This window comes from Zonotrichia leucophrys, chromosome 1 (genome assembly GCF_028769735.1).
Source record: "Zonotrichia leucophrys gambelii isolate GWCS_2022_RI chromosome 1, RI_Zleu_2.0, whole genome shotgun sequence".
Taxonomy (NCBI): Eukaryota; Metazoa; Chordata; class Aves; order Passeriformes; family Passerellidae; genus Zonotrichia; species Zonotrichia leucophrys.
Genome location: NC_088169.1, coordinates 26,307,997 through 26,335,437, shown reverse-complemented (window position 1 = coordinate 26,335,437; position 27,441 = coordinate 26,307,997). Strand labels below are relative to the sequence as shown.

General features: G+C 37.7%; 1 protein-coding gene across 2 annotated transcripts in view; it reads left to right on the top strand.

Annotated features, from left to right (window-relative positions):
• Nucleotides 1-27,222, top strand: part of TUBGCP3 (tubulin gamma complex component 3) — a 48,655-nt gene extending 21,433 nt beyond the window's left edge. For both annotated transcript variants that reach the window (XM_064709269.1, XM_064709278.1), the window contains 16 exons: nt 866-984; nt 4,126-4,251; nt 7,756-7,824; nt 11,470-11,602; nt 12,895-13,061; nt 14,453-14,563; nt 14,968-15,076; nt 18,886-19,075; nt 20,321-20,456; nt 21,244-21,312; nt 22,052-22,187; nt 23,104-23,192; nt 23,328-23,459; nt 23,852-23,992; nt 24,539-24,655; nt 26,131-27,222. In XM_064709269.1, the coding sequence (XP_064565339.1) occupies nt 866-984; nt 4,126-4,251; nt 7,756-7,824; nt 11,470-11,602; nt 12,895-13,061; nt 14,453-14,563; nt 14,968-15,076; nt 18,886-19,075; nt 20,321-20,456; nt 21,244-21,312; nt 22,052-22,187; nt 23,104-23,192; nt 23,328-23,459; nt 23,852-23,992; nt 24,539-24,655; nt 26,131-26,289 (2,003 nt within the window). In that variant the 3' untranslated portion in view covers nt 26,290-27,222. The remainder of the gene's footprint in view (nt 1-865; nt 985-4,125; nt 4,252-7,755; nt 7,825-11,469; nt 11,603-12,894; nt 13,062-14,452; nt 14,564-14,967; nt 15,077-18,885; nt 19,076-20,320; nt 20,457-21,243; nt 21,313-22,051; nt 22,188-23,103; nt 23,193-23,327; nt 23,460-23,851; nt 23,993-24,538; nt 24,656-26,130) is intronic.
• Nucleotides 27,223-27,441: the final 219 nt, after the last annotated feature.

Genomic DNA, 27,441 nt, shown 5'->3' with positions numbered 1-27,441 from the left:
TTTTTTTCTGGGAAAGTGGTTTGCTGGGGAGTCAAACTGACAAGAGTAAGAGTACTATCTAAATTGGGAGAAGCATGTTGTAGCATCTCAGTTTCTGGATAGTTGTTGTTAAAATTGTTTAGTTCTTGAAGTCCTAAAAAAATTTACTAAAGCAAGTGGTGACAGTTTGCCCAGAAAAGGTGGGGGTAGCTTCAATGGCCTACACAATGCCTTTTTTGATTTTATGTTGCCTTTAAATTCATAGATATCTTGCATCTCTAACACAATCTACCCTCTGACTAGAGATAAGAACCAGAAGCAAACTTCACACTTAAATATTTTCTAGCTCCATGGCTGTTATGCAGTCTGATTTGATCAGTCTTTTCTCACTCTTCAGTGGCATATGTAATTGAAAGCCATTATGAAACAAGCCGTTCTTCCTTCTGGATTAGCTGTTCTTTTTCTAGGTGAATGTAGAAGAGATTATTCTAGAAGTCTATTCCAACTTGAACTGTTTATTCAAAGAAAGATAAAGTTACTGTGGTGCTTGCCTCAGAGCTTGCACTGGTGTTGTATCAAGAGATAACCAAGTTTAAAAACTGGCCAATGCGTCAGTTAAAATAGGACATGCCCTGTGCCACCCAGACTGACTGCTCTGGGAGAACCACAGGTGGCATTAGAGGCAGGTAAAGCCAATCTTGGGCTTTCCTGTCAGACTGAGAGGACCTGAAATGTTTCTTTACCAGTTACAAGTCCAGCATATTTTTTAGAGTTTGGGGTTTTTTTGGCTGTGCATCTAAATAGTTCTTCAAAGTTATAATCAAAACTTATTGTCTCAACAAATCTAAATACTTGTTTTATTTTTGTTTTTTTTTTTCTTTTCTAGGTTCTGTTGAAATAACGGAAGCAAATCTTGTAAGAGATGTTTTATATGTCTTCCAGGGAATAGATGGCAAAAACATCAAAATGTGCAATTCTGAAAATTGCTATAAAGTGGAGGGAAAGGTACTGTATGATGACTTGTATTTCATATGTGAACAGAAAAGCATATAGGGGAAAAATAGCTGCAAGAAACATGTAAAAAAGTTGAAATATTATTACAAGTCTATATTCCCTCTACCAGCTGTTTTGTTTTGTTTTTTGCTGATTTTGTTTGTTTTGGTTTTGGGGGTTCTTTTGTTAATACAACAGAGTAGTTTCAACATTAGTAGTTGAAAATTGGTTGGGTAGATCAGGTGCCAGGCAGAAAATGTAGCATTTCACAAGATGTGAATAGTCTCCCAACTCTTAATCCAATAGAAGGACTCATAAATTACGGCTTTGAGGACTTCTGTCAACATTTTTCCTCCCCAGTGTATAAGAATTAACATAAAGCAGATGCAGGCATTCTACTGCATTCTTATTAGATTAAGTTTAACATCCTGAGATGTGGAATAGATGCTAGCCACTTGTTGTTATGGGCCTGGTTACAGTTATAAGTGATCAGATGCAGGTGACCCAGAAAAGAAAGGACTGGTGGTAGAGCTGAAGAAAGGTCTGATGTGAATTTGAATGAAGACATTGAATAAGGGACAAAAGAATAGGAGAGATGCCTGAGAGACTTTGCTTTAAGGTGGTGATATCTTACTCCTGTCTGCAATTCACAAAAACCCCAAGAGTGTGATTGGGGCAGCTGACCCAAAAGAACAAAGAATGGTGCTAGTTGCTTTAGTATCTTCACATTCAGTATTTAGACAGTACAGCTTCAGAGCTCAGTTTCTGCTAGTTGGTTTTTATATTCAAATGGAAAGACAACACTTTCAATTTTTACTTATATTAAGAACTTTCTACTATGACAATATTACATAGTCCTTAAATGGTGGGGAAATTACTTCTGGGCCATTTCATGTGCCAAGAGCATGGTAGACAGGTCTTAATGTTGATACCTGAGCTAATTTCCTTTTTTCCTTCATGATAGTAGTAAAATGTTGTAGTTGTTCACCATTACTTTACAATGACATTTACAGCTGCTTAATGGAGGGATAAATGGAAAAACTTAAATCCTGTTGCATCTTATTAATTAACAGATTCTTAATAAACATCCACCTGTAGATGATGCAAAGTTTCTAATTCCTCAGCACCTTCACTGAGCAAATTATATTCAATATATGAGATTATATATGGCAAAAGAAGGGTAGCATAATATATTTTTCTAGAGGAATGTGAAGAAAACTTTGCCAATTTTGTAATCACTGACTATAATGAAACTATAGTTTCATTGGTTTTCTGTGTAGCTTTCATATCCAATAGGCTGGTTTGAGGTCAGAAGCTGTTTTACTTGGAACTTGTAATTGAAGGAATTTAATTACTGACCACAAGCCAGCTGAATAATCTTTGCCTGAGAGCCCTGTCTTCAGTTATTTTTGTGAAATCAGTCGTCTTCCATTCTTCCGTACTTGTACTTGGTCTGAGCTACTGGACCCAGTGGAGGTGAGATTATCTGAGCCACCAGGGCTGCAGCTGGAACTTCTGACAAGCAAGGAGGACCAAGATCATACCTCCTCTAGCTGTGTTACTGCACATTAGGCAAAATAGTAGTCAGAGCATGTAGCTCTCCCTCAGATGGCAATCTCATTGTACACAGTCTGGATTGTTGTTTTTTTTTTTTTCCAGAAAGAAGCACACTTTCTAAGGTGCTATTCTTGCTGAAATGTTTCCTAATCTTAGTGTTAATATTAGGTCTGGTGGTGACATTCAGCACTGTTTAAGCTAGCAGCTTCTGATTTGATCTAAGGCATACAAATCTAATAACACCAAGCCAATTTTGCTTGTTCCTCATTTAATTCCAGTGGATGTGTGTTGTGCTCAGTGTTTGCCAAGCACTCTGTACTTGCAGAATTTTAAATAGTTCTTATGTCCTCTCTTTGATTTTAGCTGTGGGCAGGGTTTCTGTGTCCAATTATGCTTGTTTGGGCTGGAATTTACCTTACAGAAGTTGTTCAAGAAGTTAAAGCTGTACCTCTGTGGGTAAACAAGAGGGCTAGGGGCTGAACTGTGGTCTTACAACCAAATCTTGCAGCCTGTTTCAAGCCCACATTGGTGTGGATAACACACTCTGACACTAATTGTTATGTTGGAGAATGCCTGTACTGTTAACTAAAAGGTTTAATGAAGGGGATTGATTTCTAGTTCTTTGGCAGTTTAACTTCTTGGAACAATTCCTTGCTTTGGTTTTGACTGTTCCAGCTGGCTGTTAAAATTATCTGTAGAGGTGGGATAGGCCCAGTTGCTGTGGGTAGAAGTCAGTCTCTGTCCTGTGGTTTGTATTATCAGTCAGATTGTTTGGGGATTTTTATTCAGTGAAATTTTGAATGTTTGATAGTAGTGTTCTTGAGTAATATGGTGAAACGTGGAAGAAGAAAATCTCAAGTGGGAAGTGTCTTATCTGTTGGTAAATTAGAGGAAGAAATGTGCTAATTCAGATGAAAATAGTAGTGGTAGCTAAATAAGGTGTTGGGACTAAGGCAGGCTTGCAAGGTGAGTGAGATACTGGAAGAAAACCAGAAACAGACTAGAAGAGTTCAGAAGGACATATGATTAAATAACTTATAAAATCTGGACTTAATCTTAGAAGTTGGATTCTACAAGTTTGTGTTCCTGATGCCTAGTCAGGCATTGGATCATTTATTTTCTATTGAAGGTCTCTTTCACATGTAGCAATTACTAATTATTTTGTCAAAGCTTTTTCATTAGTTTCAGTCATTAACACCTCTGTTACAACACTCGTATTTTCAGTCTTATCAGGATAAGATAGTCTGGTATTGCAACATGAAAATGCAGATTTCTTCCTTTTTTCTGAAGACCATTTTGTTATTGCCATGATTGCCTAATGTGAAAAGAATGTATGAATACTATTACATTAAGATTTCCAAAAGAGGTCTTAGAGTTGCCAGTAGTTTTTTGCTGCTGCCTTTTCAATGCACATGTGTATAAATATAATGCTAATTACATGGTTGTTTGCTTTTCTGCAGTATCTGTACTGTAGAATGTAAAATGAATTGTTTCTGAAACTGGCTTTTTTATGAGAAAGAGGGACCTTTGTGAAGAAACCAGTATTGGTGTGGCAGATTTGACTTAATTGCAAACTTGTTTCTGTTAACTTTATAGGTGAGCTTGTCGAAATCTCTCCGAGATACTACAAGCAGACTTGCAGAGCTGGGGTGGCTCCATAATAAGATAAGGAAATACACAGACCAGAGGAGTTTGGATCGTGCATTTGGACTGGTGGGACAGGTGGGTCAGCTAGATAAAACAGTCTAACTTAAGTGTTTGTTCTTGTTTGGCTAAGAAACTACTGAGTAAATGCAGTGCTAGAATGATACATAACCTGTGGAGGTTGAATAATTTATTGTTTGATTTACTCCTTTTGTGGATGCTGCATTTGATATGGCTCATAGTCAGAAGGCAAGGAAAAGGCATTTCCCCTTTCTGGTCTTAAGGATTTGCCCCTGTAATTTGTAGCTGGAAACATTCATAAATTCCTTTTCTTAATCTCCATTATTTTAAAAACCCCAGTATTTTAAAATTATTCATGCATGTTCATAAACAAAAACATTTCTTAAATGGGATGATGTTATCCCTGAAGTAATTAATCACTAATTCAGTTGTTAGTGACCTGTGCAGGAGACATTCTTGTCAGCTATTGTTGATGTTCATGTGTTAGTACTGCACTAGCTTACATAAAATGCAAGTAGTGCATTATCTTCTGCCCTTTCTTTTGAATACAACATCAAAAGAATATTAATTTTTGTTTTCATAGGTTTCATCATCATGATTTATAGTCTACAGTAACTTCACTGCTGCTGTAATACCCAAAACCACATTTACTGCTAAGACATTCCCGTTTCCTCTCACTTGCTCCCTCTGTAAAACTGGATATTATCCCTTCTGAGTCGACAGAAATGTTATCCTTGCCTCTAGCCATAACATCCTACCTAATCTGCCAAGAAATTGAAGTGCTTCTCCCTTCAATCTAATTTTTCTTAAGAGGTCAGTAGAGACACTGTAGTGCTTCCTACTTTTCTAATGTTTTATTCTGTTCCATTCTGTCTCTTATTCTAAGTAACCCTTCTAGTTACATATAAATAATAATTTTTCTACTGATCCAATGCTAATTTCCATGTTTTATGTGGCAGTGCTACTGTGTATGCATTTTCTTTAGGCTCTCCCCCTTATATCTGGGTGAAGTTTTATTCTTTATCTAGCAGCTTCCTGCTTGTGATTATTTTTACTGTCTCTAGCTTTAATCTTCAAGTTTACAGAAAGGGGAGAACTTTAATTCTTGAGTGAATTTAAATGTGTGGTATCTTGGCTTCTGTATGCAGGTTTCAGATCCTGTGCAGACGGCTGTGCAGTTAAGTTACCTGAATCTGCATAGCTCTAATGCTGCGAATTTTGCTTGAGGCAAGCACTTGTGTATATTTCTAGGACATAAGTGTACAAACAAAAACTTATATTCTGCTCTTGCTGTCAGTATCTGGGCACAGAGAGTATGCCTTCATGCTCGTCACAGCTTTCATAGCTGAGAATTTCAGGTGCTGTGCACTGTGCATTAAGGAATTTAGCACAACAGTGTGTATTGATGTAAAACATCTTTCACTTGATGTTCTCAAAGGATGATTGTGTAAACCCCTGTTTAAACCAGATATACAGTAAAATGTCGGTCACCTCTTCTAGTATGATTCTGGTGACTGATTTTACCACACAAAATGTCAGGCATTGACATTAGAAGTAGAGATATAACAATATATTACACTTAATATTTTCCTACCGTTGCTGATTAATATCTGGATTTTACTTTGTCCTCAGAAAATAAAAAGAATAATTGGCAGTTAATGATAATATAGCTTCTTGGCATTTAGCCCATTTAGATCCATTTGAGTTAATGGGCATTTTAATTTTTTTCTCTTGAACAAGCATTCTGTTTCCTTCCTCAGTTCTCTTTTGCAGAAGTCCAAATCAGAATTCTAGGGTAATGTCCAGTTTTTCTGTAACAGTTTGGGAAGCAAAAGTCTGTGGTTTGTGATGCAGGAATTGGTACTGGGTGTAAATTTTAATTTGTAAAGCTTCTCTGAAAAATTGGTGACCAGTTAAGAGTCTAAATCCTTTTGACTACCAAATCATTAAAGTCAGTGATTACTGTTCTCCTTTTTGACCAGAACAGTGTCTTTGATTGTTTTCTTAGAGGCTCTGCTCTGCCCTTTGTCTTGGCAAGTGCCACTTTAATAGGTTCAAAAATTTCCTGGAGAAGCAAGTGAGAAGAAATGAAAAGTGGAGTTACACATAAGGGGATTTCTTTTTGCCCTTCAGTATCCTCTGGAATAAAAAGAATGTCAAATTTCTTTGCATTTTACAATGTGGAGTTGAAGACAGGAACCTCCTTTCCTTAAAAAAGATACAATGGCAAGATTAATGACTTTTTTTTCCTAGACTTCTTAGCTGCTTAGGAGGAAAGAAGATTTATTTTCTCTTTGTGCTTCTAGAAATTATTTCTGCCTTTTACATACTCTAGTGAATAAGTACTTTAAGTTCTTGGGTTCTTTCTATGAGTTTTTCTTTTTCCAAATTCTTTTGACTGCAATTTTTAAAGGTCTTGACGGAAAATGCTGGGAAATTTCCCATTAAAAAAATCCATCAAAATAGATATCGAATTCATTAGCTGAGAATTGGTTGAAAGTTCTGAAGAATTTGTGTGTGTGCATGAGCATATTCTTCCAAGAAACCAAACAAATAAAAAACTCGGGGCATTTCTTGGGGGGTTTTAAGGTCTTTATCAGTTGTTCCCAAATTAATGAGTCATATTTTTAGTTCTGTTTTGAAAAATGTGTTGCAGGCATTTTTTTAGTTTGTATGTTAGGTTAAGACCATTACAAAAGTAAAACAAGACCTCCCCCAAACCCTAAACTATGGAAAATATTTATCACTAAACAAGTATTATTTCAGGAATTGTTTTTAAAATTTATCTTGGTTTTTAAACAACCTAAAGTAGCTGTGCTTAGAATTGTTTTACAAAGAAGAGTTTTTGCTTTAGTTCCAGCCTAAATTAACTTCTAAATTAACTTCTTAACATTTTACAGATTTCTGAAGATATACTTTGTGTTATTCATTTCTTCCATGTCAAGGGAACAATCATATATAACTGTGAATTGATGAAAGGTCAAAATTTTATAGTTCTTGATCTAGCAGCACTTATTCGGAGCATTTTTTGAGCATTGTGTTTTCTTTTTCATGTAATATAGTCTATACTGTAAATATAATGATAATTGCCTAACTTTTGTGTTCTGTTGTTAGAGGCCCTCCTGAAATTTAAACTCTGTTGCTTCACTGCATACTGTATCTTACATGATTATTTAAAAAAAAAAAAATCTTCAACTGGGTCATGTTATAATTTGTACATCCTTGTGCTAATTATTGTTGCCATTACTGAAATGATTTGTCTACTTGAAGAGTTACACTTTTCATAGTTTATTATGGTGATAGAGTTAAGGTAGCAAGAAACAAGGTCACTTGATAATGTGTATAAATTCCTGGAAAAGGTATAGGCAGCTTTTAGGGAAGCACTTATACTTTGGCCATTACTCTAAGAATTGGCTTTTATGCTGAAACTTCTAGAAAGATCCCTTCAAGAAATTTCTGACTATATTGGAAGTGTGGTGATAGAATTAAATCAGAACGCTTTCTCCTGATGACTTTTCCTTTTATTTTTTCCCCCTTTTTTCCCTTCTCTTTCTCTTACAGAGTTTTTGTGCAGCCTTACATCAGGAACTTAAAGAATACTACCGACTTCTGTCTGTTTTACATTCTCAGGTAAGTTAGGTGGTACATATTCAACTTCACTGTTTTGTTCTGTTATCTAATATCTCCTAAAAAGGTAATACTTATTCTGTTAGAATGTAAAAGATGTACAGCAGTTTTTGTTGACAGTGAACACAATTCTCTGTACATTTCTTGCTCTTTAAGTGTATGTGCCCTTGAATGTTCTTCTCTTAAGAATTCACTAGTATTTGATGTGTTACATAAGCAAAGAATACAATGTGTATTTCTAAGTCTCTGTCCCTGTTTTGCATCCTTTTTGTCAGTGTCACCTTGCATAATATCTTTATCATTCAAATCCTGAACAATGTCACACATTCTTGAGTGGAGAAAAAGCCAGTCCATATTTCCAGCAGTGCACAATTTAGCAGCTAGTAATAACAGATAACAGTTCCAGCTTCTTTCCTGTGTGGGGCAGTTTGTACATTTTTCTTGTCCCTTTGTTTTCTGAGAGTAAAGACATCTGTTCTGCAGGTATTTCGATGTTTTACTATTTTCCTGTAACATACAGACCAACTCAGTGCTGATAATCTTGCAGGTTTTCAACAAATGTTTGTAGGTATGTGCATCTAGATGCTGTCTCTAAAATAAAATAAACATTCTTCTGCTTGCCTTTTTTTGAAAGGGGTTTTCAAGAGGTTCATTACTTGTAATGATGAAAAATTTATTCTCAGAATTGACTTAAAGCTAAATTATACTGCCTTTTAAAACTCTAACTTCAATAAAATCTTTATTGTTTGTCGTAGGCTTTTGTTAATGTTTTCAAAGCATCTGTTCTTTTAACTTGCAGTTCCTGAACTTTCTTGACTTTTGGAACGCTTGTTATATATACTGTTTGCTTGATTTTCCTGGCTATTATCCAGTTATTCTTTTGTAATTACCTCTTGCTCTGTCCAAAATGTGTTTTCTCTCTTGGTTTGCTGGTGCTTTGATTTTTACTTTTTTTTTCTCATTTCTAAAACTTCTTGACCATTAAAATATTCAAGTACTTGAGATGCAGTTTGACTACCTTTCCTGCCCCACCAAACCTTGCAACAGAAGAGATGAGTAGGGTGGGAGGGAAAGCCTGTAAGAAAAAGACAAAAGTTCTGGGGTTGCTTTTTTTCAAACTGCATTTGCCTTTGTGGAGGGTTGACCCTGGGCAGCAGCCAGGCACCCACCCAGTCTCTTGCTCACCCCTGTCTCTTGAGAACGGGGAGAAAATAGAAGGAGGACAAAAAGACAAGTTAATCAAGTTAGTGAGTGTAGAAGGGGAAGCAAAAGCTGTGCGTGCAAGCGAAGCAAAGCAGGGAATTCATTCACTCCTTTCCTTCAGCAGGCAGATGTCCAGCTGCTCCTGCAAGCAGGGCCTCAGGGCACTTAACACTTGCTTGGGAAGACAGACTCCATCACCACAAATGTTCCTATTTCCTTCTCCTTTTCCTGAGCTGTTTTTCCTGAGAAAGCTTTTTGTCCTCCATAAGCTTAGAAATGGTTTTCCAGGATTAGTTGCTATTCCAAGGAATGAAGTGAGTCTCACTGGTGTGTAGTTTTATGGCTTCTCCTTCTTGAGGAGAGGCATGACATTTGCTTTCTCAGGGTTGTCAGATACTGCCTCTAATTGCTGTGTTGCAAAAATAATGGAGAGTGGCCTTGCAGTGACACTGGGCAACTCCTTCCCTCAACACTCAGTGCATCCCATCAGGACTCACAGATTTAGGCATGTCTCATCTGTTTGGTGTACCCTAGCCTGATCCTTCTGACCTCAGTCTTCCTTGTTCCAGACTTATCTCTTTTGTTATCTTGACATCTGGTATCCCCAGCAGCAAATCTTACTGAAATACCAAGGCAAAAAAGGCATTAAGTACCTCAGCATTTTCCATTTTTTTTGTGTCACCCCTCATGTAGCATCATTCAGACACATTTTCCCAGTCTTACTTTTACTACTGGTCATATTGTTACTCTTCATGCTCCTTGCCAGACTGATCTTCAGTATTAGAGTTCATGAGTGCATTGAGAATGTTGATTAAATGCCTTTTCATAGGGAACAGTCAGTACAATGTCAGCAATGCTTTGCTGCAGCAGCAGACTGGAGTTTCTGGGGAATCCAGGTCCCTCAGCACCTAACTGAAAGGGTTCCCAGAGTCACGTTATGTTCAGATTTTCAGAAGCTTCTGGCAACATTTCTTCCTTCCCAAAGACATGAAAGGAAGGAGATCCAGGAGTGGAGGAGAGATTCTTTTGTGACTTGAAAGCTGGAAGGGCTTGAAGGCCACACTGCAGAATGGACAAAAAACCTGTACCTTTTAGCTTCTTGAAAGCATGTAGAAAATTGACTTGAAATTGAGTGTATGTAACGTTTTTTGATTCAGGAGTTCATACGAAATTGAGTGTATGTAACGTTTTTTGATTCAGGAGTTCATACAGGCTGCCAGATTAGGAGTTGTTAACTGCAGTTCTAGAGAGCAGTATGGTCATAGAAAAACAAGAATATTGTCAAAGGGTTCTATACTCTCTTTATAACATTTTATTATGTCTTCAGAGCTTCTCCTGAGCATGTTTCTGCCCTTGAATGACTAATCCTGAGCATACTGTCTGCTATTCCATAAGAGTTTCTGGTCTTTTTCTTGCAGGTTGTTTTCACATTGTCAGCCAATTTAAAAATGCAGTTCCATGATGAAGATGTACCATGTCTTCCCTAAAGTCAAAGGGTGGCTCATGTATCTCTCTTGTCATTGCTGATTTCCAAAAACACCAAAGAAAAATCCCAGGCATGGACCCAGGAGAATTCGGAAACAAATGAATTTAACTGGCTCTAAGGCTGAGCTTAATGTGGATGACACTAGCCTTAAATTTAACTAGTATGTTGCATTTGACTAAAAAAAGGTGCTAGATGGGAAAGCACAGAGTGGGTTGGTTGTCATATATCAGAAGCAGCATCTTTTCTAAGAGTTTGTCTCCTTGTACTGCTCCAGGAACTTGCTTCTGTAATCTTTAATTGTGTTCTTGTCCTGATTATTCCATCTGTTCGTGTATAAGATGTGCATTTGCACCTTGGATGCAAATACTTGGCTTTTATTTTCCATGGTGTTGGAAGATTCATGGTAGTCACATTATGATAGTTTTCTTATTGTAGCTTTTAAAGTTTGATGTTTTTCTTTCAACGTAGCAATTCCTTAATCTCACTTTAAGGCCAATTCAAGTTCTCATGGCTTCTGGAGGAAGGCATTGAAGGGGATTTGTCACATATTGAACTAAAATAAGCTGCCTGTGCAGTAATGAAAAATTTACTTCTCACAGCCTGCCTGTCCTTTAGATGTTTTTCTTTACTCTTTGTTGAGGCTGTCTTTCAGGATTTCTTTTCTCTTCCTTTGCTCTTCTTTCTTCATGACTATTACCTTGCTGTCTTCAACTTTCTTGGTCTTTGTGCTTTGTCTGCCTCATTGTGCTTATGCTTGTCCCTGTTCTTTCACCTGTGCTCAAGTCTAATTCCACTAAAAATTGGCTCTCAGGTTTTGGCTCAGTGACTTCATGAGAGAATACATAACACTGGGTATTTCAAGTGTATTAGTAAAAATCTGACTTCAGAGCAAACTATGAAACCCGAGTTCTTCCTCAGTTTTGTTCTTTGACATGTCTTTCTGTTTCTGACTTGATCAGTTACAACTGGAAGATGATCAGGGCGTGAATTTGGGACTTGAGAGCAGTTTAACACTTCGCCGTCTTCTAGTCTGGACATACGACCCCAAAATAAGGTTAAAGACCCTTGCAGCACTTGTTGATCACTGTCAAGGTCTGTTTAACATTAATTTAATATTTCTGGGGATTTTATATAACTGAGTAGTTGTGCATGCTAGAGGTGGGTATCAGTAATATTAGTGCTTGTTTGGACTTTTTTTTTTTTTTAGAAAATTTCAAATAGGTAGTTCAGATTCTCCCTCTTTTAGTTTAAACAAATGATGACAAATTATAGTGTTGTGTTGATACATTCAGACTTCTTACTTTTTTTAGACTAGAATGTGCTCAAAAAATTCAATTTTAAGCATGCACTTTTTATGCTATTTTCAGTTACTTAATCATTTTTCAGAGAATGGTAAAATGAAAAAGCCCTACTAATATGTTATGAAATGGTTGACTTTGTTTCTTCACTATTTTTGAGTATTATGCAATTTCTCTATGTATGATGGCATAGAGGAGTCATTAGTACCTTGTCTTCAGACTCATATGAAAGAACAAAACTTTGCAAATCTGCAAATATTATGATTTTGTTGGCAATCCATAAGAGAATGCTGGGGAAAGTCATGTTGGAGTTTCCCAGAACTTTGACCAGTAGGTGACTAAGCTGACCAGTACTTGATGCTTCTCCCTGATTGTACCTTAGATTTGAGATTGTAGCCCTTCAGAAAGAGCATCTTAGCCAAAAGAAAAGCCTACCACACTTGCTTTACCTTAATTATTGGAGTTATTAACAATTTTTTTTTTAATGGGCTTGTTTTTTTTAAGACATTCATGAAAATCTTGAGCTGCATGGCCTCTGCTGCAAGGAAGTGGTAAACTGTGGAGCATAGCAGCAAAATCAAATATTCAGTCAATTTTTTTACTTTTTTTTTTGACAGCCTCTTACTTTACAATTGCAAGACAACAGGAGATATTCCCTAATGGAACAATGAGGGCAGCTATAACCAAGAAACATGAAAACCCTGTTTGTGTGCATGCATGCACATAGAATATCTGAGAGAGTCAAGTACAGGAGAGAAGGAAAACATTCTAAGGCTCCTTTAATGCTTCTCTGGAAGCATAGCATCAACTTCTGTGTGTGATCTGATGCCTTGAATTTTCCTCTAAGCTGCCATAAAGTAGACAGATAACTCTGCTTAATGCTTTAGTGAGATTAATAATTCATGCCCTAAAACCTAGGAATTCCCTGTTAGCAATAAAAAAAAAAAAAAATCTACTTTTGCTGCCTTTTAGTTGCTGTTTAGCAAGCTCAGTGTGACACAGGGGTAGCTAAAATCAGTGGCTGCTAAATTTAAATGGGGTGCATGTGGTTTTCCTTCAAATGTTTCTGTTCCTTTCTTCTTCCAGGGAGAAAAGGTGGTGAACTAGCCTCAGCAGTTCATGCCTATACTAAAACAGGAGATCCCTACATGAGATCTCTGGTTCAGCACATTCTTGGCCTGGTATCCCATCCTGTCCTGAACTTCCTGTATCGCTGGATTTATGATGGAGAGCTGGAGGATACATACCATGAGGTAATGTATATGCTACAGTAAATGCTTCATCTCTTTGCATTGTGGTGTGGTAATCTGTGGGAAGCTTAGAGGAGAATTTGAGAAGTAGAGTGTGATGAAAATGTATAATATGAGTAAGCAATACACACAATAACCTGAAATACCACTCTTTTCATGAATGCTTCATGAATTTGATATCTGCAGGTTGCAATATGTTGTCTTCAACTAATCATATGCTGGGTCTGGTTAGTAGAGTCAGAATGGTGTACTGACAGTAGGTCCTTGTTTCTGAAGACAAAATAATTCCTCTATCTTTTCTTGCTTACTGTAACAACAGTTCTTTGTAACTGAGTTCTTTGTAACTGTTCAGAATGCAAGCCTTGTATTTGGAATGAAGCTCACAATATTTTTCTCTGACTGCATACTATTGTCTTCGATAAATAAGCTCAGTCTGTCAGACTGGGTAGAAGAGGTTTATAGTTCCAGAATTGAAACTCTGCAAAGTTATTTGTTGTGACTTCTGTAACATCAAGTTCCAGGAATTGTCCTTTTTCTTCTTGGAAATATTTTGTACGCTTTTCTAAATTCGCTCAGCACTTTTCTATCCCCAATCAGTGCAGTCTGTTTAAAGTGATTATGTTTTTTTCTTAATTTTTTTTTACAAGAAGCCAAAGAATCATTTTTAAAATTGATTAAGCACTTCGGAGACAAATCTGGATAATTTTATTTGAGAGTCAAATATACTGTCTGTTGTCTTGGAATGTCCTTATTTTGGTCAAAATTTGAGTGACAGTGACAGCTGATCTTTAAGCTGTAAAATTGTGTAAAATGTATATGAATCTTTTTTTAGAAGTGTAAAACACTTATTTTTTTCCCAGCTACTCCCCTGATTTGAGGTTCTGTCTTTTTAGTATTTTAGGGAGTTTGTTAGCTCTAACCTCTGCATGTGCACTGAAAGAGTGTTCTTAGTTGAAAATTAAGAGAGTTCTTAAGTGAAAATTATTGTTGGATGTGTTGTACTGAAAGCTATAAATTTCATATGATAGACAGTTTTGAACTAAGACAATTGGCCATTCTTGGGGAAAATGGTATTTGGAGACAGTGAAAAAAGTTTGTGTCCAGAAAATAGATATATTGTTTAACAAGATGAGGACATAATCCATCCAAACTTCACTTCAATAAAAATAATAAAGTAGTTTTAGTCTTTTACAAATGAGGGGATTTTCTTTTATGGAGTTGAGAGACTGCAATTGATACGGTGATCAAATTTGACAAAATTTTTTTGGGTTTTTGCTTTTCTTGTATTTTCCTTTTTCCCCTCTGCATCTGTTAAAATAGCAGAAATAATAGTTGAAACTATAGGTTACAATTTACATTAATATTTTGCTTTAAATATTTATTTCAATCTCCAGTTTTTTGTAGCTTCAGATCCTACAGTTAAAACTGATCGGTTGTGGCATGACAAATACACTTTGAGGAAATCAATGATCCCATCTTTTATTACAATGGAGCAGTCAAAAAAGGTATGAATCTAAAATTCCATCTTCTGGTGATTTGTTTGCCCTGTGTTGCTGCTTAGATTTCTGTTGAGAAAATAGGGGCCAAATTTGAGAAAAAAATAATCTTCTCAAGAATTTTAGAATTATTTGCTGAGGAAGGCTATAGGACTGTTTCTCCTTTCCATTCTCTAACTGTTAAACTTGGAGGAGATCTCAAGTACGGGGAAAAGAAGTTTTAAAATGTGTTTAAAACCTTTTTATATTAGCATTGCTATTCTGGATTGCTGTGGTTGAGATTGTGCAACTAAGAGCGCAGAAAGATAACAAATATCTTGTTGTCCTGGTAGTTGTGGATGGCTTCTTTGTTTGGTGTTTTTTTTTTTTCCTTACATGCAAATAATTTTTAAAAAAAATCCTGTTTTGTTCAGGTCCTTTTAATAGGAAAATCCATAAACTTCTTGCATCAAGTTTGTCATGACCAAACTCCATCTACAAAGATGATTGCTGTTGCAAAATCTGCAGAGTCTTCAAAAGATGGTACAGTATTAATATTATTCAGTATTTCCCCTTTGAACTGACCTCCTGTACTCTATGTGGTTTAGACTGTAAACTGGATGGTGGGGTGGAAAGGAGTACAGAAATCCCATCTGTCCTAGAGTATAGATAAATTAATGTGTACTTGTTTTTACAAAAGATGTATGTTGATGCGTGTGTATAAATTTCTTAATTTGGTAGATTTGCTGGATGATTGTTGATGTACTAAATTTGTGAATGAAACAATTCAAAAAACAGTTTGCCTTCAGCTGCCTCAGCTGGGGTGGGAGCAGGGATATTCTTGAGTGCTGCAATAAGAATTTAGTATGTTTGACTTCTCATCAAATATATTCCATCATAGAGTTCCATAATACTATGTTAATTCTATGGTTGAAAAATAAAAATACTCAGTTAGTTGTAAATAATGGAATAAGCAGTAAAAACAGAACAGAAGCCTTTCTAGCCTTTCTGTAAATGCACTATATCAATATGTCAAAAAGCATGTGGAATGTTAGTAAAATTCTTTTTGAAAATTACTTAAAAATGGGATTGCCATTCATCTAGCTGATGAACATGGAACCAAAACTTAACTGTTAAATTCCTTCAGATAATTTTGTTTTATTTAGAATAGGTCCCGGTTTTAATGAATGAGAACTTCTATACCATTTGTGGTTATTTTTTGGTGGCATATTTGTTGCAATGAAATCAACATTATTATGATGAAAGGTAGCAAATAGTAAACATGTAAACAAAGGAGACTTGGTCTAAATACTGAGCAAAGAATGTGTTGGATGGTGCTACATCTCCAAGAAAGAGCAGATTGCTGCCTTCTGGGGGAGGGGATATTTTGCTACTGTAACTTCTTTTGATAACTTTTTTAATATACCAAAGATAGTCTAACTGTTGAGATATAGCTCACTGAGATAAGTATTCTGATGCTAATTTAAATATTTTTCTGTCAATTTGTTGTTTTCAAAGAACATACTTCTTAACATTTTATAACAAAATATTACCTACACAAGCTTTAAAGTCATATATATATAGGGTTGTTAGGTTTAGATTTGTTGGTGTTTTTTTCACCTCCAAATAACCTTGGATTAGTTTTAGGATTAACTCTTCAAAGTATGGACTTCTGGCATGAGTGCCTCCATGAAAAATGTTCTAGTGATAAAATCCCATTCATATCTGGAAGAATATGTCTTCTAATAATGTGATTCTTGTACCATGTTCAGTGCTTGCTTAGTCAAAGATAAGCCTAAAGTGCAGAAAGGGGTCAGGGTTAAGTGAATAAGGGCTGTAAATGCATTTGAACAATCATCTTGCCAGCTACTCCTGGAAAAAAGGAAAAAACCATTCTTTGGCTGCACTACTTTCACCACTTTATACAGCATTTATGGCCATGCTTTTCCAATATTTCTTTAAATTTGCACTTGTTTCTCTCTCTCCTTGATTGAATGGAAGATCTGCACAAATACAGGTTTCCTATTATGTGGGAGATAAGAGCTTCAAAGCACACCTACATTATCCTATGTGCTGAGAATAACTGTTTGAGACAGAAGTGTAGTTTTAGAAATATATTACTCTATCTGCAGTGTGCTGAAGGTGTGCTGAGCCTACAGCTGGCAGCCTAATACCTCATGGTATTGCACTGCTTTAATTCTGCATGAAACTGCATTTGTGTTAAGGGCATTTTACCCATTAATCCTGAAAGATCATTCTAAGTCAGGGATGTTGGAAATACTTCCTTTTTTGCTTGTTTGTGCCACCTAACAGTATCCTGAAAGTCCCTTTAGATAATTGCTTGTTATTAAGATAATGGAAAGCTAGGATGCCAGCCTGAGTTCTGGATGCTTTTTCTCATTTTAAATCTGAACATTTCATGGATTTGGCTGTATTATTTATTTCTTTCATTTGCTTTGGAACCTTAACTATCATCTTTCCCCAGTTTCCTTTTGATGCTGAAATAATTATGGTAAAACTGTCAGAACATGTATTAAAACAAGAAGTCTGATATAACTGTGTAGGAGTTGGTCATCCTGCCTGGCAGAGAATTGTAGCATTTGGGAAAGAGGAACAGTAAAAAAGGCCAATAAAGTGGCCTCAGCTCCAACATGTAGCTGTCTGTAGTTTGGGGACTTCTGGACCAGTGTCAGGATTGACACTGTTTTCAGTAGCAGCTCATGGACCTGCCTGTCAGTGATTTTAGTCTGACCCTTTCTTTATCCACTGCTGGCTCTTCACTGTTCTGAGTTGGTTTTGCACAGTTTTCAAAACTTGTGCCTAAGCCTTGTGTTTGTTGATGTAAACAACCTTTGTAGCAGTTTTGCATGTCAGACAGGAATGCTGTGTTTTGCCTGTGCTGGGGGCTGTGTGTGTATGCAGAGGGGTGCATTACAGCTACAGATGTAAACTTGACTTTCCAGTCTGAGCTGAAGGGCTGTGGCCAGGTCACTTCCTTCAAGGCAAGAGGATCAGTACTAAGGAGAGGGGAAAGACTGCTTTTTCTGCTTGAGATAGTAAGCAATTGAGACTGGTCTGTGTATCCCAGAGCTGCTGCTTAGACACACACACACCCCTGTGTGAGTGGAGACAGGACCAGCATGCCTCACATGTTGGGCTGCCTATAGACAAGCCAGGGAGTTGCCTGCTGGCTTTGCTTGTGCCTTGAGCCAGTGCTAGGCCCAGCCCCTATGTCCAGGGGCTGAAGGGATCAGCTGGTGACTCTTTCTGGCTTGGCTTTTTCCTTCTCTTGTTTTGCCTGCAAGGCTTGCAGCACCTTGAGCAAAGACGCTTGCACTTACTGCAGGCTGTATTAATTCTCCCATCCCTAAGGTTGATGTGTGCTGCTTGACTGAGTAGTATTTCTTTAGTGAAAGGATTTTAAACACAGCAATGTGTTATAAAAGTGTCATTTCCTTGAACTTTTGTGTCTTATGGAGAGTTTCACTGGTTACTGAATGATAGTTTGGAAACTTTCAGGAATGTCAGTGAACCAGACTTTTCGACCTCCCTTCTTAGAGTGAATTCTTCATTAGAGCCACTGGTTATTTCTTCTATTCATAAGCACTTTATTAATTGAGTAGTTAAAGTAGGAGTATATCCTTTAATGCTGAAGGTCTGAATCTTATGATAGCTGGCAATCCAGTGTTTGGAGTATTGCACCATGTTGCCTGAAGAGGCCACAGTTGCTAACTCATAACAGTTTTACTGGAGTCTCTTTCTTGATGAGCTTGTAGTTGTAGAAAACAGTGAAATAAGCTTCCCACTACTTTCTGCTGCTTCCTGCTTTCTGTCCCCAAACTGCCATGCATGAAAGATGGAGAGAAAATGTCAGGTTGCTGGCTGTCCCCCAGGTAACTCCAGCATATTCTCTTTTCTCTCATTCTCTTATCTATGGAAGCTCTCTTCTGTTGAGTGTTTTAACAGTCTGTTTCTTTGATTTATTTTTCCCCACACCCTTAGAGGTGCCTTCTGATTTAGATTCCACCCATCAAAGGTTTTTCCTAATTCTGGGCATTTAGAACTCAATAAATGATTTGGTTTGTAAACTGCAGAATTTCAGCAAGCTTGAAAATCCCCAAATTTTTATATACATAACATGAGCTTCCACTGGCAAGTACAATCTGGGCACAGATTAAAAGTAATATTGTTGAAGTGTAGGCTGCTTTAGACTTGCTTTTGCTTTGGCTATGGCAAATGTATAACACAGTGGGTCAGAAGACATGGCAGTTTTTCTGTTTGTGTGTTTCAACTCCAAAGCTTATTTGCCTCAGTTTTTGCAAACTACTAATTTAATTTTTATTTTCTTTTAGCTGCTGATTTGTTCACAGATCTGGAAAATGCATTTCAAGAGAAAATTGATGCAGCTTATTTTGAAACCAGCAAATACCTGCTGGATGTTCTCAATAAGAAGTACAATTTGCTGGAACACATGCAGGCCATGAGGCGCTACTTGTTACTTGGTCAAGGAGACTTTATCAGGCATTTAATGGACTTGCTCAAGTAAGACAATAGGAAGGGTAATTATGTTCAATTTCTGATAATTCTGTGCATGATCAGCACAGAAACTTTTGCTTTTTGAAGAGGACCCTCTAAGTACCTTGTTCAATTAAATCTTTGAGTAATAACTTTAAAAATTCTATTTTGGGTTTTGTTTCTTTGACCCTGAGGATTAAAACTTGTTCTTCCTTTTTGATAAGTGGAACATACTGTACCATTTGACAAAGTCTTGAAAAGTTGTACTAATACAGATATCTTTATGTTGGCCCTGTGACAGCTTCGTGGATGTTGGCACTTCTCGTGCTCCTGTCAGCAAATTTCAGCAGAAACATTCTGCTTCTTATGCTGCTGATGAGCTTGGCTGAAATTATTAGGCCTCTGTATTTTGGAGATATTTGGTCTAAAACATAGTGTCAAAACCTTCGGAGAAAATTGAAAAATCTATTTGATTCCTCACCAGCTTCTATTTCAAGCACTCAGGTGCTCCCACAGCTACTGAATCCAATTCTTTAAGATTATTTGCAAGTTCATTTTCACATGCTGGTGCTACTGATGAAACTTCTTCCATCAAAAGCATTGGCTTGCAAAGCTTTGCTTTGATCCAGAAGGCAGGCTTTGTAATAAGGCTTTCATTAACTTGTTTGTAAATCAAAATCAACAGTATATGACCATGCTCTTTAATGTGAGGCTGACTGAGGTTGATTTGTGGAGTCAGTATTATATTTGAGACAGAAGAAGTGAGTCTTCTGCTTTTTGAGGGACAGAGTATTACAAGAGTTGCATGTTGCAACTCTTTGGAAAGTTGAAGTTACGTAGATGGGGTGGGTTTCTGTCTTCCTGCCAGCACTTCTGAGCCTGTGAGATGGCTATCAGTAAGTTTCTCAAAACTGAAGTGAAATTATTGGTTTGATGTGCTAATGATGTAATCTGCCTCATTTACGATCTGAATGCAACTCAAATTACAGACTAGCTGAACTAGCAATCCTGGTAACTTCAAATTACTGGCATTAAATGAGGACTAAGTTGCTCCTCATGCTCATATTCAGGAGTGTAGCTGCATATGAATGGACATATTCTGCTCATACTCTGTGCAAATATTTTGCTCACTGATTTTCTTCATGATTAATTCTGAAAGAGTAATAGTTTTGAATGTCAGTTAGAAAGGGGTTTTGCTGTGTACTGCAGTTAGTAATGAATTGCTGCTGCAGAGTGTTTCAGTAATGTGCTATGACTGTTCCATAACCACAGGCCAGAGCTTGCACGTCCAGCTACAACCTTGTATCAGCATAATCTGACTGGAATCCTGGAAACGGCCGTGAGGGCCACGAATGCCCAGTTCGATAATCCTGAGATTCTCAAGCGATTGGATGTGCGACTTCTGGAGGTCTGTTGTCATGGTGACTCTGGTCTGAAAGATGTCTTTGTTTGTGTGTGTACATGCAGACATCTGTATGAAACAAAATTTCCATGTGTGAATGCATTTCCCCCTTCCTTTCCACTGAAGTTTACTTTGAGTAATGTAAAGGTCATTTAATAAGTCATCTTCTTTTTGCCTTCCCTGTCTATTGTCTATTTGTATTTCAAGATGGGGGTTTACAGCCATTGACAATACAAGGTTGAGTATTTGGGGCCTAACAGAAATTGATGCTGCTGGTGCTGATTTGAAGTTCTCCAGACAGCTCTTAATGCTGTTGCTCTTACAAGAACTGGGGCAGGCTGGTGTGTGTGCCTCCTTCTTGCCTCTAGTTAAGCAAAAGAGAAGCAGTGAAAGCACATTTCATGGAAGAGGCCTGTAGTAAGAAACTTGAGTTAATTTGAGAGCTTCAGTCCCTGAGTTTAGACTTCAGTGAGCTGTAGCAATGGAAATAAATCTGTTTCAGACGCCAAAGAATTTGTCCTTACTGGTATTTTCATGTACTAGGTTCAGTGGAGAAACACTGACATTGCAAACATCAGTATTTGTGTGAAATCAGCCTCACCCTTGTATCAAATGGTTTGATCCATTTTTGCCTAATCTGCTACTTTCAACAAGAAACTCCTGGATCTCTTGTTGATGTGGATGCTTGTTTGCTCATAGGCCCTTCAGAATGAAAGAGTGAGCAAGTGATGCTCATCTTCAGCTTTAGCATGCTCTGACTGTACACTGACAGTCCCATATCTTTTTAATACAGGTATCTCCTGGGGACACTGGATGGGATGTCTTCAGCTTGGACTATCATGTTGATGGGCCAATAGCAACGGTAATGTCATACACTGCTGCTCTGAATGTGTTTGGGCTGCTGAATTAAATTACTATGTTTTTTTTTTTTTACTTGAGTAACCTTTTTTATTCTGGAGTGTGAAATCAGATTTTTTTTTTTTGCATCTAGGATGTACCCACTGTATCAACAGTTAAGCAAAAATCTCAGTTCTTACCAGTTAGTGTGAGTGCTGAAAAAGCTACATTTACAACAATCATTACTGAAAATCAGTAATTATTTTGTTCCAGCACAGTTTTTAGCAAGGATTTGATAAATTGAGTGCCCCTATTCTTTGATAATTACTCGTCTGTAGATACTAATTTTGGAAAATTTGAAAGGAACTGAGGAATGTATTTGTGGAGAACTTACTTATGCTGTCTAAATGGAATTTGTTAGGGAGTTGCATTGTTTATCTGAATGTATTTAGCCTCTATAAAGAACGTTTCTTTTAAGCAGGACAAACTGTGAGTTTGACCAGCAGAAGGAATTTTCTTATGCAGTTTCAAAATAGGCTTAGGCTTAGTTTTGTTTACCCCTTCTTACACTTCCAGCAGTGCCCTGTTCAGCCCTCAAGAAGGGATCTTTCCAAAAGCTCTGGGATATCCTGCAAACTTTTTTTTTTTAAATATTTACCAATAAACTGCATATATGAGATAAGATGAACTGTGAAGAGGTTCTTGGTACTGCAGGACATGTGGTATGTCTATTAATTTGTACTGGTATTTTCTTTGTTTTGTAGGTATTTACACGTGAGTGCATGAGCCACTATCTAAGAGTATTTAATTTCCTTTGGAGAGCAAAGAGAATGGAGTATATTCTTACTGATATATGGAAAGGGCACATGTGCAATGCAAAGCTTCTGAAAAGTATGCCAGGTGAGAGGTGTCCAGATGGATGACATGCTTCTAAAATAGATGCAGATGACTGCGTCTTAGTTTAGACTGCATCTTATTTTAAACTGTGTGTTAAGAGGGAAAAGAGTGTCTGATGAATTATGTTCAGATTAATTTTGCATTTTGGTGCTCCTCTTGACTGGCTGTTTAATGGTAGATGATAGTAAGGATGATCAAAGTAAAATAACATAATTGTAAATAGAAGTTTCATATCTGTTGTTTTACTTAATCCTTGATTCCTGCAAAGCTGCACTAATGTAAGTATCTTTATGCTGGCCTGGTTGTGAGACTGTACCTCTTCCATCCCTTTGTATTCATCTTCCTTGATGCCTTCTTATTTGTACCCCATGTCTCCCTCTTTCTTATGCTGTCTGTTAACTATTAAGTCTCATGTATGCACAGTTCTGAATTTCCTAGTTTTACCTTCACTTATTCCCTCTGCTTTTGTTTAGCTAAGAACAGAAGAGGCTAAGAAGAGAAAGATGTGTGAAAAGAAATAGGAAAGCTCTGAAATGTAGTGGCTCTGGTGTATGTTTCACAGACCAGGACTTTTTGGTCCTCTTTCTCTGCTAGAGAATGTAGCCATATTTGTGAGCATCTCTACTGGCTCACTCTTGAAATTTTTTTAATCTATCTACACGTCTTTCAGTAAAAAATAACTATTGAGAGTTACCCTTTATTATGGCATAGTAATACTTACAAATTTATTGTTTTATAATTAAGAATTTCTGGTGGGTGGGAGAGGACACCTGGCCTCAGAAGGTCGCTGCTGCTACCGTCTAAGATGAGTGGCTGTGTTATGAAGTATTCAATATGGTGAAGAGAATTTACCGAGCTGATTTGTTGGCTGTGCTTGTCCTTGCAGTCTTTAACATGCTGTCTCTTTGGATTTTTACAGAGCTGTCTGGCGTGCTGCATCAGTGTCACGTTCTGGCATCAGAAATGGTCCATTTCATTCACCAAATGCAGTATTACATTACATTTGAGGTATGCTCTACCCACACAATTAGTTACTTAGAAAATGAAGCATTTGCAATATTCTGTATGTGTTACGTGTCTTAAATTTCAAAGAGCTTGCCATCTAGCAAATCAAAACAGCCCAATCCTGTGTCATTGCTCCAGGTGCTTGAATGTTCATGGGATGAGCTCTGGAACAAGGTCCAACAAGCACAGGACTTGGATCACATCATTGCAGCTCATGAAGTTTTTCTGGACACAATCATAGCTCGTTGCTTGCTGGATAGTGACTCCAGGGTGAGTCTTCTCCTTTGCATATAATTGTAACTTTATGATCTTGGCATATATGTCAGGAACAACCTTCTTTAACATTGTAGGAGCAAAGGGAAAAGTCATTTTTATTCCTCTGATATAAGATTTAATAATGGTAGGTTCACTACCTACTGCCCAGACATAGTGACACATGTTGATACTAAAGCTTGCTGTAGTGTGGGCCAGTTCTTTTTCATCCTGAGAAGCTGTGAGATCATGGAACAACTGACTTAGGGCTTTGCAGAGCAGTCTCTCCAGCTGTGTAAAAAAGATTTTTTCTTTACTTTTTTTTTCTTTGCTTCTTTTCTGGAGAAAGGTAGTAAGTTAAAACTCTTGTGCTGTACAGCTGTTTAATTACTTTGTTACCTGTTTCACAGGTACTTCTCAATCAGCTTCGAGCAGTTTTTGACCAGATCATTGAGCTCCAGAATGCCCAAGATGCCATGTACAGAGCTGCTCTGGAGGAGCTGCAGCTGAGGTTGCAATTTGAAGAGAGGAAAAAACAGCGTGAGCTTGAGGTACAAGAAGGATATTTCTAGAATGTGAAAATGAATTGAGGCTTTTGATGTATGGAGGATTTTAGATATCATGTAGAGGTACAGTAAAAATGAGAAATGTAGTTGGGACAGATGTAAAAGTCGTCAGAAGTTGCTGCTGACTTCAAGTGAAACGGCTGAGTGGTGGTTTTGATTTCTGTCTTGCCCAAAATCTGAGTTGATTTCTTAAGTGGACTTTGGAGGATGACAAATTTAGGGCTCTTTTAGATGAAGTAAATGGAACCCTTTTGCAAAAGATGCTGTAGCTCCATGTCTGCCTCCTTTGCTGCAAACTGACATGCAGTGTTGGTGTGAGACTTGCCTTGCTAATAAAAATCTGATTTCTTTTATGTGCTGTACAACTGCCAAGGGGGGGGTCTGATAGCTTCCATTTTGGAGGCTCTGTGCTTGTCTTTCTATGGCAGTGGTTGTTTTTTATAAACCTGATGTAGCTGGGCAGAAGGTGGCCTAGTTAGCAACGTGAATCATGTGATGCTTCACCTCTAAACTTGTTTGGTTTCTGTGTAGGGCAAGTGGGGTGTAACTGCATCAGAAGAGGAAGAAGAGAACAAGAGGATGAAAGAATTTCAAGACTCAATACCTAAAATGTGCTCACAGCTGCGAATACTCACTCACTTTTACCAGGTGCCTCTTAAATTATATTTTTCTAAAATATGCTGAGCTTTGTGTAGAAATGAATTTCAAATACTGAGTGGATGTAACTTCTATATTCATGTGTGTGCAGTTTGTGGAGCTAGGTCTTTGTTTTTTCCTTCTCTACTTATAAGCCTGTGTTCACTGTTGCTTAGTAGTCAAAGGTTTTATATTATATATAAATATATAATATATATATTATATATATTATATATAAATATATAATATATATATTATATATTTATATTCCCCTGACAAAGGAGAAGAGTCTTTTCATGTAAGTTGTCTTCCTCCAGCAGGGAAAGTAATAGCTATCTTTTGGTGTAGTCTGAGGGGGAAAAAGACAGAATTCCTTCTGCATTCCATTTGTTTCCTCACAGTCTCTGCAAGTCATTGCTATTGAAGACTGCAGAAAGTTTCTTATTAAGAGCCTGACACTTAATTTTAAACTCACTGGGGGAGGGGGAAGTGGATAAGATGTTTGGGGTACCATGTGCAGGCTATCTTCTGTAAGTAATTTTTTGTGGCTTTATCTTTATTTGCTATATCTCATATTAAAGCTACCATTCCCCAGAAAAATGAGTGTAGGCCTCTAAATGTAGGTTGTAAATAAATTGTGGTTTATATGCTCTACAAGATTGCTACAATTTGGCAATGTAGGTTTTGCCTCCTTGAACTGTATTCATTCTGAGCCCTATTATGGATTTTCCAAACAGGATTTCCAACTTTGGTCACCTTTGGAAGTAATGGAGTGCTCTAGTTATGGGCATGTTCATGTTACTATTTACTGGAGATTAGGAATGAGCTCTTCAAATGAGTCTTCCCCTCCTCCCAGAGTCCTCTCCTTTCCTGTGTCCTGTGGGGCTCCTGCAGTGGTGTGGCTAGAGCTGAATGGGAAGATGGGATGCAGCAGTGTACCTCCCACCTGCCAAGTGCAAATTCCCCCTCATATTGCTCCAAATGCTCAGTCTAATTGGGTCTGCAGCACTGACTGCCCTCTTGGGCACACATTTGCTGTTCTGTGTGCCCCGTGCTGCTGTACAAGCCATATCAAATAGGTATGTTTGTAGCCAGCAGTGCCCTAATGCTGGCCTGGATGGCATTGTGCCTGCAACACAGACTCAAGGTGAGGTCTCCTCTTGGCACAGGTTGGATCCTGAATGCTTTCCTGAGGCACACAGAGGCAGCTGCTCTGCAGCCTGGGAGCCTTCAGACAGATGGAGTGTGCCAGCAGGGCACAGGGAGTGGGGAACACACTTTAAAAGACCAAGCTGTTTGCACTGGAGACTTAAAAATGGAGCTCTGGGTTTTTGCAGAAAGAGTGAACCCACCATAACTGTTGGATATGAACCCTTGTGCTTGCCCTTTCCCAGATTCTGTCTACCAGATCTGTGCACCACCTGATATTCCTGTTTAAAAGACACCAGGGGTGCTTCTTTAACTGTCTCTTGGGTTTGTCTTTTCAGGGAATTGTCCAGCAGTTCTTGGTCCTGCTGACAACCAGTTCAGACGAGAGCCTTCGGTTCCTGAGCTTCAGGCTGGACTTCAACGAGCACTACAAGGCGCGGGAGCCGCGGCTGCGCGTGTCGCTGGGCACGCGGGGCAGGCGCAGCTCGCACATGTGACACCGCTGCCAGCGCCACCACGGCCACAGCGGTGACACAGCGCAGCCACACTGGGGGATCCGTGTCTCCACTGCTGCAGGCAACACATTCTCAGCCAGTGCTCGTGTGACACTGCATAGCAGAAAGCAAAAAAAGCAGGGTTTTTTACACTGATGTTTCTAGAATTACCAGACTGTGTGGGCTGATTGAATCTCATCCAATCAACTGGTTAAACCATCCTTTTAAATAAACGCCAATTTTATTTGAAGCTTTCTGAGCTTTTTCCACTGTAACTTATATCTGTGTCAAAAAAAAATCACATGTTCTTTTGTTTATAGAAAGCACCATTTCCTTTTTTAATAAGAAAATAAGAAGGTTATTTTTTCTATATGTACTTGTTCTATTTGAAGAGAGCTTTTGTTAAAGCCAACAGATCAGGACCCAGACCTGTTGTCCTTGTTAAGAAGCTATACAGCATTTCATTATGCTGATTTTTAGTGTTGTGATGTGTTTGACTGTGTGAGAAACTTTGTATCAGGAGACATAAAGTTATATTTAATTTTTTTGTTGTTTTCAAAGTTAAAAACCTGGAATAAAAATTTACTTGGGAAATTCTATCATTACTGTACAGGAGCGAACTATAAATCAGAGTCAGGAGTGTATCTGTTGCACATAAGAGCTAAAAATGAAGTTAATGCCTCAGTACTGAAGGAAGGTGTTGGTCAATCTTGAGTACTTAATGTTCAAAATCAGATATGTAGAAACAAACTGACTTGGCTAATGTTGATGTCATTTTCTTCACTTTCCTATTTTTTTCATTGTAAATATTTATATATTGCTGTCCAGATGTTGGGGAGAGGGGGATTCTTCTTTTGCAAAGTTGTCATTATATCAGGTCATTTATTATGTTCCACAAGTGCGAGCTTAGAAAAATAAAAACACAATTATCTTTCACACAAGTGTGTTGCTTTTTGTAATTGAAAGTTTATATTTTTTTTTTCACAGGTTAAGAAAGGAGAAGCTTCCAGTTAAAATTATACTGATTTATAGAACCCTTCCCATTGCAGGATTTTGGTACTAGTCTTATATTTACTGAGAGTTGTGTGCAGTTAATTAACAATTGCCCTCAGATCAACCAGGTCTGGGGCCTTTTTTGCCTTTTGCCCTTACTCT